The sequence below is a fragment of the Trachemys scripta genome, chromosome 1, assembly GCF_013100865.1.
Source record: "Trachemys scripta elegans isolate TJP31775 chromosome 1, CAS_Tse_1.0, whole genome shotgun sequence".
NCBI classification, from domain to species: domain Eukaryota; kingdom Metazoa; phylum Chordata; order Testudines; family Emydidae; genus Trachemys; species Trachemys scripta.
The window spans coordinates 250726957-250744409 of NC_048298.1; the positions used below are offsets into that span (position 1 = coordinate 250726957).

The 17453-nt window shown below is 43.5% G+C and overlaps 1 protein-coding gene across 1 annotated transcript in view; it reads right to left on the bottom strand.

The window, feature by feature from the left end:
• RAP2A (RAP2A, member of RAS oncogene family) overlaps positions 1-16432 on the bottom strand; it is a 36534-nt gene extending 20102 nt beyond the window's left edge. The window contains exon 1 of the mRNA XM_034758234.1: positions 16076-16432. Coding sequence (XP_034614125.1) covers positions 16076-16389 — 314 coding nt within the window. The 5' untranslated portion in view covers positions 16390-16432. The remainder of the gene's footprint in view (positions 1-16075) is intronic.
• Positions 16433-17453: the final 1021 nt, after the last annotated feature.

A 17453-nucleotide genomic window follows, 5' to 3' on the forward strand; every position in this document is an offset into this window, starting at 1 on the left:
GTCCACCGTGTCTCCGAGCTGCCCTCGGGGGGATGGAGGCAGCGGGAGGTAAGTCCGGGGGCCGGCAGGGGCGTCTCGTTTGCAGACTGTGGCTGTGCTCAGCGGCCCAGAGGCTGGTGCAGCCAGGCTGATTAAGCACCTTCCCGGCGGGCTGCTCCGGGCGCTCTCAGCCTGTGCACAATGGCCAGGCACAGAGCCTGCCAGCCCCGCGCCGCACCCAGCTCTGTCCCGAGAAAGCAGGCTGCTCTCTCTGCTCCCCCCCCCCCCCCGCCCCAAGAACACTTTCCCAGACATGTTCAGCTTTTTGGTAATCCCCCCCCAGACGGGGATTTGAGTACCAAAAAGCCGGACATGTCCGGGGAAAAACGGACGTATGGTAACCCTATAATAAGTACAGTGACCAGGCATGGAACTTTTCCAACCAAGAGGCAATGGAACAGAAAATTTAGTGATGCATTACACTCACTCCCCAACTGCTTCTATAAGCACTCTTAAGTCACCATGTTTTTGGACAGTCTACAACAGAAAATATGGAAAGGAAAAAAACTCAAATGGTATTGGTGGAGGACAGGATTCAATACACAGCCTCAAACAAGGAATTACTACAAACTTATGTCATTGTGTAATGGCAGCAAAGAGCTCATTCATGTCTTCAGTAATAAAAAGTAGTAAAGTTACTCCTTACAGAACTTTCAAAGACTATGAACTGCATAATCTGAGACTATTTCCAGTTACCTCAGGACTGGACTCACCTCCCTAAAATTTCTCATTTTTGAGAAAATCACCCACATCTGGGATGACCTCACACGCCACCGAAAACAAGCCAAGCTCAGAACCGGAAACACCATCTTCCTTCCTAAAATTCAACCTTGTTCATACACGTCATAGAAGCACTGACTGGAATTAGAGTCACCACAAGAGACTAACCACTATCCATTTTAGATAGTAAGAGAGCAGGGAATACCTACGCACTTACTAATGAACTGCTAACACCTCCTCTGACAAGGAGTCCAACAGCCACGCTAACATTCAATGGTCTAGCCAACACTAAATCATTGCTCAATCCTAGTGAGCTTGCAGGTCTTTTCTCAGCAAGCTAGCAAACCACCAAAAAACTACACTATTCCCAATGCCATGTTTTAGTTGCCAGTATTCAAGCTTCCTCTCAGTCAGGCTTCAGGGTAGGCCATGATACAGAGAATACTTTTAGCTCTGGAGGATGAACTCATCCTGTCCACAGACAGGAGAAATGCATCCATAATCATGATACCAAGGACCACCAAGTACTCCTGTGCCATCTTCAAGAGTACACCTTTCCCTGACTCAGGGCTGGCCCCTGTAATGCATACATGCATGACCTTTAGACCTGGCTATTTCATCTAATTTAAAAATAAAGTCCTACACTCTGGAACAGCTCCAAAAGATACAGTCTAATTGCTTAGCAACAAGGGTCACTGTGAGCACATCAATGCAGCATTCTCATCTTTGCAATTTCTCTCCACTAAATCCCATTCAAGATCTTGATTTGGATATTTAAAACCCTCCATGGGCCTGGCCCTCATTCTTGAGAGATCGCTCTCCTTCTGCAACCATGACCTCCTATGACAGCTACATTCCACTGGAACCATGAAACTGTTGACCAGTGAACGACATACAGAAGATTTTAATAAACTGTACCTAAATACTAGAGAACTCTCAAGAGACAATGACCATAGACCTCACCACATTTAGAATGCAAGGCAAACCTTCTGTTTCACTTGAATTTCTTTCAGTGAGGTCCACAGATCTGCTCTCAGTGAAACACTATGGTTAAAGACTTAAAGGGAGGAAACATAAAAGCAAAGGTTCTCATAGCACCATAAATTTAGCCACTCTTCATACAGAGTATACTTTACTTATATATATTTTACAAGAAGTCTATTAAACTACACATTTACAAAGAAAAGCACGAACAGAAGTTGTGTGCGCAATGTGGTTTTATTGCTATAGAATGTTTGGCCAGCAATTTTAAACTTGGGTGTCTAGAATTAGGCACCTAAATAAGTAGCTTGATTTTGGAGTTGCTGAACACCAATAAATGCTGCTGAATGCAGGAAGGCTCAGCACCTCTGAAAGATTAAGCTGCTCATTTAAATGCCTAACTTTGGGACCCGGGTTTAAAAATTAGGTCTTAAAGATCAGGAAACAATGCAAACATTTAAAAATGTTAACTGGGCAATTTTAATGTCACATTAATACAGTTTTGAGCACTTAGTTGATTGCACAATCAGAATAGTTGCAAAGCTAGTCACTACCAATCAAATTTACAAGCCGCAGAAGACCACCTAAAAATTCAGCATTTTTGTTTTTTAGTTACATTTTTCAAAAAGTCTCAAGTACATTTTTCAAATTCCTTTTAATTTTTATAATCATGCTCACTTAGGCTCAAATGTTAGCCCATAACCTCACTAGAGCACAGAACCCACAACAGAGGAAGAGTGGTCCAATTACTAGGGTATTAACCGAGGACATGGAGATCTAGGTTTGATTCCCTGCTTTGCCCCAGCCTTCGTGTGACCTACAGCAAGTCACTCAGGGCTTGTCTAAATGGGAGCCTTAGCTCACACCGAGTTGATATGCAGTATGTAAGCCACACTAAGCATACAAATGGGACAACAATATCCTCTTTCCACTTGCATCATTGTGTACATACAGTGGGAGCTTGGAGTGCACTGAACATTCAGAGTATCAGGCAGGTATTCCATGGTCCTTTGCTCTGCTATGTGCATTCTGGGATTTTTCTCAATGGAGTACTATGGGAATGCATAGCAGAAGCCACGGGAGTTTCGGGATTGGGGGAAGGGTGTCAAACACCAAAAAAATCCCATGATTCCACTCCTTCGCTATCCCATCCTTCCTCTATTTCTGGGTGGGCTAGCACCATTTTTGAATTGCTGTCAGCCAATATGGGTGCAAGACTGCTACGCACTCCATGGTAGCAGCTACAGATGTGCAGACTATTTGTGCTTTATAAGAGCTCTCAGCATTGAGTGGCTTGTTTCAGACTGACTGCTGCAGCACCAAGCAGATGTGGCTACAATAGTGGCTTCTCCAGCAGCAGATGAATGAGGACACCACCACCAAAGAATTATTACTATGTGAGATCTTCTTGAAGCAGCTTCACATAATGCAGAATTGTTTCTGGGCTCAGGAAACCAGAATTGATTGATGTAAGAGGATTGTTCTGCAGATTTGCACAGACCAGCAGTTGCAAGAGACTTTCAGGGTGGCAAAGGCAGCTTTCTTTGAAATTTGTGCTGAACTGACCCTATTGTTGCGGTGACAGCACACCAGCATGCAATGTCCCATAACCACTGAGAAGCAGTTCATCATTGCTATCTGGAAGCTGACCACCCACAACTGTTACCAGCCCACTGCCAACCAATTCAGTATGCAGAGTTTGACAGTGCGGGCCACTGTCATGCAGCTCTGTGCTGCCACACTGGTGAAAGTTAACCAAGGTACTGGTGAACTGGATTATAAAGCTTGGTAATGCTCAGATTATTGATGGCATGGGATGTAAGGGGCTCCTGAATGGTACTGGGCTACTGATGGAACCCTTGTGCGCCTATCAGTTGCCTCTCTCATCAGGCCTTGGAGTTTATAAGCAGAAAGGGGTATTTCTCCAGGTGCTCCTCAGTCTGGTTGACCACTGAAGTAGGTTTACAAACATAAATGCCAGGTGATCTGGAAAGGTCCACCACGCCTGGATCATTCGGAATTCACACCTGCTTAATTTAATGAATAATGGAGTTTGCTCCCAGGATCACTATGGACATCCAGGATGATCAGAGCAGTCTCTACACCACTGAAGACCCAACTTATCCTCTGCTTCCCCAGCTAATGAAGCCATTTACAGGATGAAGAAGGGAACTGTTTAACTATTTCCTCCATAGTTGCAGAATGACAATGGAGCATGTAGTTGAGCATCTCAAAACTAGATAGTGTTGTCTTATCTCAAGAACAAAACTTGCCTTGGATAATAGGTGTGTGTTGTATTTTGTACAATACTGATGAGAGTCAGGGAGAAAGTTTTGGCAATAGGAGAGAGGCTGAGGTACAGAAACTTGCTCAGCAGTATGAGCAGCAATCAAGGTGTCCACCAGAAACTGTAAGCCACCAGGGCAATGCTGTCAGGATTGCTTTTTGTTCGGTATTTGAATCTGGGGTCTGAAAATGTGCAGCGGTTAACTGCATTGGTGTGTCTCTTTGTAGTGTGAGTACTGGAATTGTTTTTATGTGTGACAGAAGTGCCATGTTGCAGCACTCTGTAGCTTGACTGTGCCTTTCTACTTTTGTAAGAACTGACAACCTATGAAAATGTGTTTGTGTATCACGCATGCACTGCAGATTCTTTACGACTAATGGCTTTTATTGCTTAAGTTATGCCAGTACATAACAGCTAAAAGTAAAACAAGCAGGGATTGTAAAAACCTGAAAAACTGATTTAAACTGAAACAGTCTGAAATTCAATACAGCGCAGTGGAGGGGGTGATTAGCACACAAGAATGGGGGGTGGCTCCTATAATACCGGTGAGTGAATGCTTTTTCTTTACTTCTTGTCTTTCTGTGGTTGAGTGTCAAAAGTTGCTACACACACTGGATGGTTCAATTATGCTGGGCTCCTACGTGGTGGTGTTACCACCCTGTGGTGGGGCTAGGGAGTGGGCTCAAGAAACACAGCTACAGGACTACAGCAGGGGAAACAGCATCACATGTTCCAGTACCCTGTATTATCCAGAGTCTGCAGAACATGGTTGAGTTCTGGTAGATGGCACTGCATTGTCTGTGCTTCAGTTTCCCCATCTGTAAAACAGGGATTATAGTACTTCCTTATCTCACAGGAGTGTTGTGAGGCACTCCGATGAGGCATTATAGATAGCCAGGAGTACTACGCTTGCACCACAGCTCATAGAGCCGAGAAGCAATACTATAGAGGCACGCCGATGAGGCACTATAGATAGATAGCCCAGAGTACTTGTCAACTGGGCTTCAGTCATAGAGGAGAAATCAAATGTTAAATCAGAGCCACCCTCAGCAGAGGCTGTGAGCTGCTACAGTCCTTCAGGTTTCTTTTATAAACTTCTTTACACAAAGCAGCTGCACCCAGCTGTGGGCTACACACCAACATGACATTTGCCAGCATGAAGGGGAGAATTAGGATGGGGGTAAACCACTGGATTAGTGCTCATGTCAATCGAAGAGCAAACAACAACAACATAGGGGAAAAAGAAGAGTCATACTTACTACTTCAGTCCAGCTGCCTAGGCTGGAGAGGCAGCTGCAAGGCCCCTTAATGTTTGCAAACCTTTAGCCTGATGGTTAATTTCTTCCTCCTCTTCCCTACCCATAATTCCTTTAGCAGGCCATAAAGCACAACTATTCTGGCTTCATATGCATTTTGGGCATTGCACCGTATATGAACTCAAAATTTTGGAAAGAACAGTGTTTTTAGATACTTTTCTAAAGCAATTTAGTTTAACCTTCCTTACACATTCTTCATCTACAAGTCTATGAATCATGCTTGACTACTTTATTTCAATGCAATGCTGCAATGCAGCATCCAATACAACTGAAACAGAGTGGCCCTGCCATGCATTTCCTTCGATCTCCATATTAAATACCATGCCCACCCAAGTGGTATATGTGGTATTATTTGAGAGAGACTCTCTCACTACAAGAAGTCTACTTCAAAAACGTGTCCTTTTACACACAAGGTTTTGGATGCAATATTTCAAAAAGCATCCAAGGCAAGGCAAGATCAAGGCTCATCTTTCTCCTCCCACTGTCACCAAACAGGCTTGTATACTATTCCAATTTTGGATGTGAGATGTCAAACCTGCAGTGGAGGCAGGAGAAGGTCTTTGATACGCTGATAACATTAGCTGTACATTTGGAAGTTTGTTACAATATCAAACCTTTCTATTAAATGAATTTAAAAACAAATGCTATGTAGTTGTCACTAGAGTGGTAAATTCTCAGTTTACATTAGTTTGTTCTGCAGTTAATCATTTACACAACTAATAGCCAAAAAAACATGCCATAATTAGAGCCCTTCACAGATACAAAATTTATATCCACGGATGCATATATCTTCAGATATAAAGTGGATATCCATGGAGCTGCAGGGCTCTACCAGGAACTGCAGGAGCAAAAGCAGCAACATGGTGGGCTGCCGCTCACAGGAGCCAGCAACCAGCCCAAGTAATTCCTCCAACGTGGCTGTATCACCCGCAGCCCTACCCACTAGGGTGGGTATCAGGCTCACCGGTATCTGTCCCTGGTCGCATTAGTGTGTGCAAGCGGCTCGCACACTCCCGGACAGGAGTCCCTTCCACACACTGGTGTGAACTGGCCAGATTTAACAGAATTAACTAAAGCTCAATCCTTAAATTAACAACTATTTTTGTCATTATTTTATGGCTTGAATACACTGGGATACACTAAAGGAAAAATATTGGTTAATAGGCAAAATACAAAAAAAGTGTTCTCTAGAAACAAATATTCAAATGCATAAGCTTGTTTAAAAAGCAATTACATGAAAGGCCAGCAGACTGTACTGTAAGATCATTTCAAACTTCAAAGTGAAAATGTTCTCATGCTCCTTTAACCAACTTATACACACTGAAAAAGTCACTCCCACTACAAAACTCATTTAAAACTGTTGTAATAGGATTTTCTCTAGCTCATTAAAATTACACTTTTACAATCTTTAAGCACAGACCCGACCATTAATTCAAAACCTACTTAGCAGCAACACCTGTCTTATAAAGGATTATAATTTAGGAACTGCAGTGTCACATCATTAAATTAGAACTATTTAGAATAAAGAGTATTCAGGTTCTTTTCAACATGGAGAGGACATCTCTCCTTTTTTGGTAGGTAAGTATCTCTGCTCTAAGAGCATTTACACAGATTCCCTCGCAAATATATGCAAGCCTGAGTTACCATGTTCACCCCTGGGAACTTGGTGTCCACTTGCTGGATTGCAGAACTAGATGCTATATAGAGAAAGTACTGCATTTCAGGGGTTGTTCCCCCCCCCCCTTTTTTTTTTTAAATCAGCCCCTTTGCAATGACACTAGCTTTAGGACACCTAAAATCTGGGGGGGGGGGGGGCAGGGGGCGAATGGTTTAAGAGTCATTCAAGCTTGCAGAAGTTTTGCTCCCCACCAACACCTATGCAGGAGTCTGGAGGCATATCATTTGGTTTTTATGCCTCGGCAGAAAAGGAATAGTAAATAGTAGCAGCTATGCGTACCCTGCAGCTCAGAATGAGCCTCCTAGCCAAGGCAGGCAGACTCACATTAGAAGGGCTCGAGCTGGCATACGAAAACAGCAACGCAGACATTGCAGCTCGTGCAGCGACTGGGGTTCTCAAGCCCACCTGGCGCACCGTGTCCGAGCTTGTGTGGCTAGTCTGTCTCTCTGCCAGAGTTGTAATATCCATACTACTTCTAGCACACTTGCTCAAGCCCAGCTAGCATGAGTCTGACCATCCAGGCGGGGAGGCTCACTCCCAACTGCAGTGTAGACAAATCCAGAGAGTTGTGTTACCTTAGTCACCTCAGAACAAAGCTGAACGTCCTTCAAGTTATTAAAACATCTCCCACATGGTTAATAAAAACTTTGCAGAGGCAATGCTCTGTTGAGATGCTTTCCCTCATAGCAGTATAATTCAGTTCCAGCACTCTGGATACAGTTCCTAGAGTACAGATTTCTTTCTAGAAATCTGAAGTAGATTGATACAGTCCCTGCATGAATTACTCTTTATACCAAGGCAATTCAGCACCTCTTTAGTCTATATTTTTCACCCCAAAAAAAGAGTATTATGTCATACCCCTTTTGGCTCCACAGAGAAGTTAACCAATTCATCTTTTATCACACCATACTATACCACCATGTAACCAGTTCTGTGAGCATGTCTTTAAGGTACAGAATTACACATTTAAAATCATATTAGCTGGTAATATTTTAACTTGAGCTTCCTCCAATTATTAGGACAACTGAACTGATTGAGGCCTTGTCTTCACATAAAAGTTGCACTGGTGTTAGCGAAATCATTTAAAAAACTGATTTGAGGTAAACTGATGTAAATTCCTAATGAGGGCACTTTTAAACTGATGTGCATCTGACTTATGTTGTTTTAAGTCAGTCTGCATAAGCCAGGTGTAAACTGATTTAAGAGTGTCCACATTGGATTTGCACAGATTTAACGGAAATATTGTAAAAAACAATTTAGTTAAACCAGTGCAATTTGCGTATCTAGACAAGCCCAAAGAAATTTAAGACAACACAACTGCGAAAGAGCATGTGGTTAAGTATCACTTCCACATTGACACAAACTCCCACAGAGCTATATCCCACAATTCCTGGGGCCTGTTTGTTCCAGTCCTACCTGCTCACTTCTCACTCACCTCCTTTGCCCCAGTCCTATCGACTCACTTCCCGCTCACCCCTCTGCACCAAAAGCTACCTGCCAGTCAATATACCCCTGCTCTGCATTTAACCCTTAATTCAAACACAGCCTGTTCCATTTTCCACATAGCTCTGCCAAACAGCATTACAAGATGCGTATTCAGTGTACTGCTAGTTACCCAGAGGTGCACTCCAGGGTTCCTGTTAACATTTAAGTTCAGAAAGGAGCATGATTTTGGGAGAGGCACCCAAAATCCACAATTCCTTGAGATCCTATCAGAGAAGCTGGTGGAGGAGAGGGATCAACTGGACTGGTGTGCACTGCAGGGAGTGCATCAAGACACCTTAAGACCCTCTACTGCAACACTAAGGATGGTGCCCGCAGGTCCAGCAACTCACCCTCTATCTGTCCTTATTACAAGGAGTTTGAATGGGTGCTCATCACTGCCCCAAGCACAGGGCAGAGCCCACAGCCTTGCACAACATGCTTCTGAACAGGGATGAAGTCCCAGGTATGGCCTCCCTCATTTGCATGTCCTGGCACCGAAGGGTCAGGGCAAGCTCCCTCTAAGGTGGTCTGCTTCCACATGCACAAGTTCTGAAGCCACTGGTGGTTGTCTCAGGTCTGCATAACGATGTGATCCCACCATGCTATGCTAATTGTCTTGTACAACGGGATCGGTGGATACATGAGGAATCTGCAGCGATTGCAGCAAGGGACAGGTGTCTCCAGACTGCCATGAATGAGTTCCCCTCCATGTCCTGTGTCCTCCACCATTCAGAAACTGCTGCTGAAATGCCATCTATCATTTGGTAGAACCGCTTCCCTGCTGCATGGACAGTTCAGCCACAAGTAGGGGCAGCTCTTTCACAAACACTGGCTCCAGGGTGGGATTAAAAAAATTAAAATAAAAAAAAAATTGGATTTTTAAAAATTTGTTTTGATTAAATGCTTTTTGAGGAAAAAACCTATCTAGAGATAGTTTTAATTAAGATGAGATATCTTCTGAGCTATAATGTATCATGGAATACGGATTATAAAAATTCTAATTCTATAGTATGAGACAATATATTCCTGTAACGTTTAAGAAAAGTTTTGTAAATGAGTTCCAATAGTTCATGGATTAGAGACCCAATCTTATGCAGTTCCAGAGGCAACTGTATAGATTATTTAGGTTAATGTTTCTATTTACCCAGTGGGACTCAGTGCTCAGTCTAGAAGATACCATCAGAGATGCTTAGTTTTGCAGTTCTCAAACTGTGGATTTGTGTCTCCAGAGATTAAAGCATTTTTGCTGTTAACAAGCAAGTTAAATAAATATACAGAGGTGAGAAATAACAGACCTCAAACCTATTGTCCCTCTGCAAATTTGTGTACACAGAGTCAATCCCTTACCTCTCTCTAAAAGTGCAAAGTTAAGTTCAATGAATAGAAGATCGTTGGGGGCGGAATAGATCTGGACAAGGAGAAGAAGTCTGGAGATAAATGTGAGAAGGGAGGGACAGGTAGTAGAAACAAAAGTGAAACTGTTTGAGAGCAGCATATTCCAGAAGTCTTGAAGTCTGAGTGTAGCTTTCATTGATTTGAGATCTAGATTACCATTCTCTCACTAGAAATGAAAACCTATAATGGCAGCAGGTCGTAAAAGGGACCCACTTTGAGAATATTTTAATGAAGTTCCTCTACCTGGGGGTAAGCCAGGCATGTATGCAAAATGCAAACAGTGCAACAAAGAAATGCAAGGCCTGGTTGCCCAAATGAAACAACATCACGAGAAGTGTTCCTTCAATGCAGCTTCCTCCTGAGAAGATAATGAAAGCAACATGTCTTAACATGCAGGATCTTCAGGCAGGTTGGTAAACTTTTTTAGTTCATACTTCTTTCTTAAGGACTGCCTGTCTTCCTTATGGCCTATTCTTGAATTCTCATGTTTGAGCAAAAAATATAGTTGTTACTCTATGGTACTATCATTTTAGATGCAGTTGTGATAAAAAATAAATAGCTGAAATAGGCAGATCTTCCTTTTACAATTTCACCTTTAAAGTAGTACTGAGTGTCAATGAATGCAATGAGTAATACAAAATGAGCAGTATGGTAATAATAATTAAATAACTGCATTGACTTATTTTGTTTAGGAGAATCCATCCTCAACATACAGGATTCTGAAGACTAGAAAATGATGGTGATCTTGAAGGTGGATATAGTTTCAGAGTTATCTGCCAATGATAGTGTTTCAGTCACATCATGTATGTCACATAGCCACAGTATATCACCTGCAGCAGAAAGAAAAAAAAAAAGCCCTCCATCATCCAGAAACAACCATAGATAAGTTTGTTGTAAGAACCAGCAGATTACATATGATTGAGAACCCACACTTCACTAACATGGTTCAGTCATTAAGACCAGGATACAGCCCACCCAACAGAGCGGATGTCGCAGGAAAATTGCTGGATAAAGTGTATGAAAGAGAAATTAAGCAGTGTGCAAAAAGTCTAGAGGGTAAAATTGTTAACCCGAGTCTTGATGGGTGGAGCAATGTCCACAATGATCCTGTTGTATGTGCTTGTGTGACAATAGAAGAAAGGACAACTGATACATCAGGAAATACACACAGTTGAATACTTACAAGAAGTAGCAGTAAAAGCTATAACAAATTGTGGAATAAATTCAAATGTCTAGTACACAGCTTGGTCACAGACAATGCTGCAAATGTATCCAAGATGAGAAAAAATTATTTAGAAGAGAGTCCCAAGCTAATAACATACGGTTGCTGTGCTCATTTGATGCACCTCCTCGCCAAAGACTTCAGTGTTCCAGAAATAAAGGCTAACGCTGTTGAAATTGCAAAATACTTCCGAAACAACCACTTTGCAGCAGCTGTTCTGAAAAAAGTGGGAGGAACCAAGCTAACTCTCCCACAAGATGTGCTCAGTAGTGGACTGTTTTGAGCACTATATCAAGAACTGGCCTAATCTGCAACAGTTTGTGAACAAAATCGTGAAAAAATAGATGGCACTGTCACAGCCAAAGCTCTCAACATTGGGCTTAAGAGAAATGTTGAACACATGCTGAGTATCCTGAAGCCTATTTCTATAGCTTTGAACAAAATGCAGGGAAATAGCTGTTTTACTGCTGACGCTGTTGAAATTTGGAAGGAACTGAGTGAGATCTTAAAAAAGAGAAATATGCAATACCAGAGTTAAATTACAAGTATTAAAAAAACAACAACGAGACAAACACTATCTCCAGCTCATTTTCTTGAGAATATATTCAATACTCTGTACCAGGGTCAAACCTTAACTGCTGAAGAAGAGGAGTTGACTATGACAATGACATCCAGCAATCATCCCTCCATAATGCTAACTATAATAAACTTCAGAGCCAAGGGTGAACCATTCAAGAAATACATGTTTGCTGATAAAATTTTAAAGAAAGTCACACCAGTGAACTGGTGGAAGTCAGTTAAGCACTTGGATTCAGAGACTGTTGAAGTGATAATCTCACTTTTAACAGCAGTAGCTTCTTCTTCCAGTGTAGAAAGAATATTTTCTTCCTTTGGACTAATTCATTCCAAATTGAGAAATCGTTTGGGACCTGAAAAAGCACGAAAGCTTGTTTTTTCTTTTCCAGATTATGAATAAACAGGAAACTGAAGGTGAAGATGACTGAGTTAGCTGCAGAAGCCAATATTTTAAGTTTCGTATGTTGACCTGGCTGATGCAGTCAATTTTTTTTTTAAATATTTCATTTAAACTATTTTAAACACAATTTTAACAAAAACAAACCTGATTTAAAAAAAAACTTGAATGTTTAGCTAAATTAAAATATTCATATGCTTGTTTTGTTATAATATTATATTTTTGCTGTTCAAGAAAAAATCCAGAATACATAACAGTGTTGTTTTAGTTTAAACAAAACAATTTAAACGTCTGTCTGGTGAGGTAAATGAAATAACCAATCATTCATTTTCTGATATATCTGTAAAACTAATCTGAAAAGTTTTCAAAATAAATCAGTTTAAAAATGTTTAGTGTGTACTTTCTAAAAATGAAACCTACATCTATCTCTGAGTTGTGAAGAATACGTATTAAGGTTATAACAACCAAAAAGAATGCACTTTTATGTAGAAATCCTTGATTAAATCGAGTCTTCCTGACTAGTGATTTAAATCAAATGCAGCCTGACTGGATGCATGACATGGCCTCAGCTGGAACACACAGAAGTGAGAAGCGTGCAGAGCCAGAAGTGCTTCAACTAAATAAGCTGATGGGCTAAAATCACTTCTGCACAGAGGCCCAGGAAGGACAGAAAATATATCACACGCTGATTCCTAGAGTAGCTCCAAATAGCAAGGCATTAAGAAATCTGGGATACGTGTCCAGAAACCATAGCATCAGATCCACATAACTGCAACGTCTGTGTGAACATGGCTATAGGGCAAGAGTTGTGAGAGGCTGTGCACTGTGGATACCCAGAGGCAGGCTTGGCTAGCATGTATGTGGGCACAGTCTAGCCAGAACACGGGTACACACTGCAGCATAGGAACATATATAAACTGTGGGAGCTGCATTTTAACACTTTCTCTGTAAGTGCTTTTGAATCATGCAAGTGATATTTCAGCTACTAATGTTAGAATTTATCTAATCCCTCTCAACAAAAGGAACATTTCTTGGCTTGTGCACTCACTAGCTCTTTTTCGTTAACCTATTTTATTTTCTTGAAAATCTATTGGGTGTGTCACTTTCAATCTTTGTTTCATTGAAAACTGCTGTGCTTTTACCTCACTCCTGACTCTTGGTAGCACTGGTCTAGCAGCTTAGCCTTGTCCAAACAAGTAAATTTCTTCAGACAACAATCCAGCTCCTTCTGAAATTAAGTGGATTATTTACGTAATGTAAACACACAGTTAATTATGTTTCCAAGCTTGCCCACCCATTTTGTGGGGGAAAATTCTCAGTGCAATAGTATAAATGTAAGCACTCTTAACATTTTTGTATCTCCTCCCCAATGACAAAAAGGTAGTATTTGCTTCTCTTTGCTCACTAACACAGAATCCATCAAGGGCCATTGGAAGCTGTGCCCACACAAAGTCTAATATTTCTTGCACACACAAAGTTTCCCATCATTCAGCACATGTGTAAGTGTTTGCAGGGTCAGGACATAAAACCCTAACCCTTGTAAACAGGATTGAGGTTATGGGCTTGTGTACATGGGGAAATTCACCACCACAACTGTACCGATATAATTATATCACTATAATCTCTGTGTGTATGCTCTTATTCCAATGTCTTTTTTGGTTTAGCTTATGTCACTTTCAACATTAAATGTAATGATTTCTGATTTTTTTAAAACTTACTATGGTTACAAGTCTATACTTAAGATTACTAAACCTAAAAAGGTTAAAATACTTAAATGAAAAATTTTAAAAAGGATCATAAAACTGCAGAAGTTGGCATGGAGACTAATGGTTAGTACAGTAGTAACCAAAATTACTTTTAGCTAGCATTTTTTAACAAAATGCCTTTATTTAAAGTTGGTGTCCCCCCTTATTAACCACAGATCAAGTCCCCATTTAAAGTTGCATGATTGGCAAAGTATTTCCATTAGCAGCTGCAGACCTGCATTAGTTTTAATTTCTGTAAAGCACTGTAGTATTATGACATCTTGATCATACAACTATCCCACAGTGCACCTATTACACATGTGAAAGAGTTACAATAATAGAAGATGTAAGAGTATACGGAAACAGAAAAAAAGGAGAAGCATGTGTGGATCTACTGGTAGCAGTGCTGACTGAAGTCAACTAAGGAAGTTCAAGTTGGATTCTATTCTGCTTCAGCTATCCACAAATTGTACATTTAGGTCTGATTGCAGAATCTCTGTTACAGGTTATAATGTAAGCTGCAAAAGTGTCAGTTAAATTTTCCGATCCCAACTGAATTTGGGATCTGACGGTAAAATCAGTTTTTGACCGATTAGCTAAGCAAATCTGATAGGAATTTAATAAATGTGAGAGACCATAATAGCTAATTATTTAAATTAAAAAAATCCTTAAGTGGGGAAATAGTGAATGACATAATGCAGATAATGTTTAACTGACTTTCAATAGGGCTTGTGCTCTTAAATCACTTTGGTCCATGTGAAAATTCCACCCTCAATCTTTAAAATTTCCCTACTACATCAAACGAAATGAAGAGAAAATAATCTTTTATGACAAGTTATAAAGCACGTGTACAGAGAATTATTACCTGGGAACTTAGAAATCTTCATTGAAATGAGAATTGTGTTTTTCCAAAATGTATTTCCCCCCACCCATTATAATATTTACCTCTACCTTAGAAACTCAAATGACAGCTTGCATGGATAATGTAATGAACATACTTACATGATTAAATGTTGTTGCTAAGCCCTGACTACATTAAGAAAGATGGAAATACGGTTGTGGCCCTATTATATTACATTACATTACAAGGGGTTTTCTTCAATATATCTACATATAGAGATAGAGAAAACAAGTGTCTGTGTTGGAGAACCATGATTTAACCTCGGTTAATACTTAGGCTTAAACATGGTTCTTTGACAGTTACTTTCGTCTACACAGGCAGGAATAAACCCAGCTATAAGATGGTTTGGCCACAGGTATGTCCTCATCCACACTGACATCTCAAAAATTTCAGATTGCTGTACTGCCATTAGTGCAGCTCAACTAGTGGTAGCATTAATGTACACTGGTCACTTATATTTCAACCAGTGTCACCCAATCATTCTCAGACCAGAACTCAAAACAGATGGCCCATATACCCTAATTCACCAAGCACTGCTATTATGACAAAAGCTACAAGGGTGGCAATACAGCTGGGGAGATGCAATGGAAATGACAGGGTAGATGAGGCCTAGGCATCACAGCGATCCTTAAATAAATACAGAGTTTTTGTACTGAGGAAGGGGTTTGTGCTCTGCTATCTCCAAGTGGTGTGGGAAGGTAAGTAAAATCTATGCAGTCATCTGTTGAGCTAAATTTTGTATTTAGTTGAACACATATGTTGTGTGCACACACTGTAGGATCCCTCTTTGCCAATTAATTGATTAGTAAAGTACTTTTAAGAAAGGATTTTGTGGGTGACATTCAAGTACCAGCTACCTCCCTCACAGCCACAGGGTTATACTAAGGACAGTCCCTCGCCTGCACTGGGATTAGCAGCCTGGCACATTTCAGACAAGAAAATTGCAAACTTGTCTGTACCACAAAGCCCCCAGGAGGATCATCATCTCCTGCCGGCCCTGCTCCCATCCTCCACCCTCGGGACCAAGCCGAGCTTCAGCCCACGGCCAGTGCAAGCGGCTGGGTTTGGAGGCCCCGACACCAGAGATGAGTTTCCAGGACACGGGGAACAGCGGCGAGAAAACCCCCGCCCGGCAATTTCTAATTAGCGAGACACCGATTAACGCCCCCGTCCCGCCAGGCCACGGGCAGCCGCAGGGGGCGAGGGGCGGGGGCAGCCGGGCAGGCAGGCAGAGGCTGGCGGACGGCTGGGTGGGGCAGGGAAGCCGGGCTGGCGGCTGCAGGGCGGGGGCACCGGGCAGGGCGGCTCCCAGGCGGCGGGGAGGGGGGGTCACCTCTTGACGCGGATGATCTGGTCGCGCATGGGGCGGATGTCCTGGAAGCTCTGCTGGTTGACCAGGCTGTAGACCAGGATGAAGCCCTGGCCGTTCTTGATGTACAGGTCCCGCATGGAGGCGAACTGCTCGGTGCCGGCCGTGTCCAGGATCTCCAGCACCGAGGGCGACGCGTCCACCTCGATCTCCTTGCGGTAGAAATCCTCGATGGTGGGGTCGTACTTCTCGATGAAGGTGCCGGTGACGAACTGCACCGTGAGCGCCGACTTCCCCACCCCGCCCGAGCCCAGCACCACCACCTTGTACTCGCGCATCCTCCCGTCCGGCGCCCGCCCGCCGCCGCCGCCGCCAGCGCGAGCCGCTCACCCCCCCGCCATGGGCGCGCCCCCGCTCTGCCCCCGCCCCGCTCTCGCCCGGGCGGCGGACGCTCCTGCCGCGACAGCTCCTCCTGGGCGGCGCTGCCGGTGGTGGGGCCGCGCGCTCACGGGCGGCGGTGAAGCGAGGCGGAGATCCCGCCCCTTATTCCTCTGTCGCCAAGGAAACAACCCGCCAACCAGCCAGCGCGAGCCACGCCGCCACGTGACCCGGAGCAAAGTTGCCCCGCCAATCACAGGGCAAGGGAGCGGCGCACATGAGGCTGCCACCAGCTTCCTTCTCTTCCACTGTAGCTTAGGAAACAGCGACCCGCCTCCAACCCTCCTTCGGACATGCGCTTCCCCAACGGCCAACCGGAGGCCGGGCGTTCGTCACGCGCACGACCGAGTGAGCCAATCGGAGAAGGGCAGGAGAGGCTCGCTGGCACGAAGCGCGGTGGCGGTTTTCGCAACGGAAGCTGCTTGCGCTGCGGGCGTGGTGGCTGCTCCTTGGCGCTGGTAGCGCGGCACGCGCAGTTCCGCGCACGAGGCGGCTTTGCAGGTGTCGGGGCGGGGGCCCCACGCGGCTCCAGGGTCCGCTGCTGCCTGCGCCTGACCCGGGCTCTGCAGGCGGCGCAAGTAGCCAGGGGCTGGGCTGGGTTGCGAAGGTGTGGTACCATAGCCAGCCAAAGGCAGTGCAGCGCCTCTCTGTGGCCCGTGTTATTTAACAGGAGGCTGCCAACAACAGTCCTGGCCTGGATCTTGCAGGCTTATGCGTGAGCGGCCGCCTGTAATGCAAGGGGGCTGCGCTACCGTGTACGTGTTCGCAGGCCTGGGATCGTAGGCGTAAAACACGTTTCTTTGCCTTTGTTTCTAATCACAGTTTAGGGCTAAATCCCACTTTGGATTTAGCAGATGCGCACATTTGGAGGAAGCCAAGCAGGGAAGAACAAATGAAGGAGACAGCTGAATGTTGCCTTCAACATTCTGGCAAAATTCTCACTTTTGGGTTTTGTTTGCCCTAA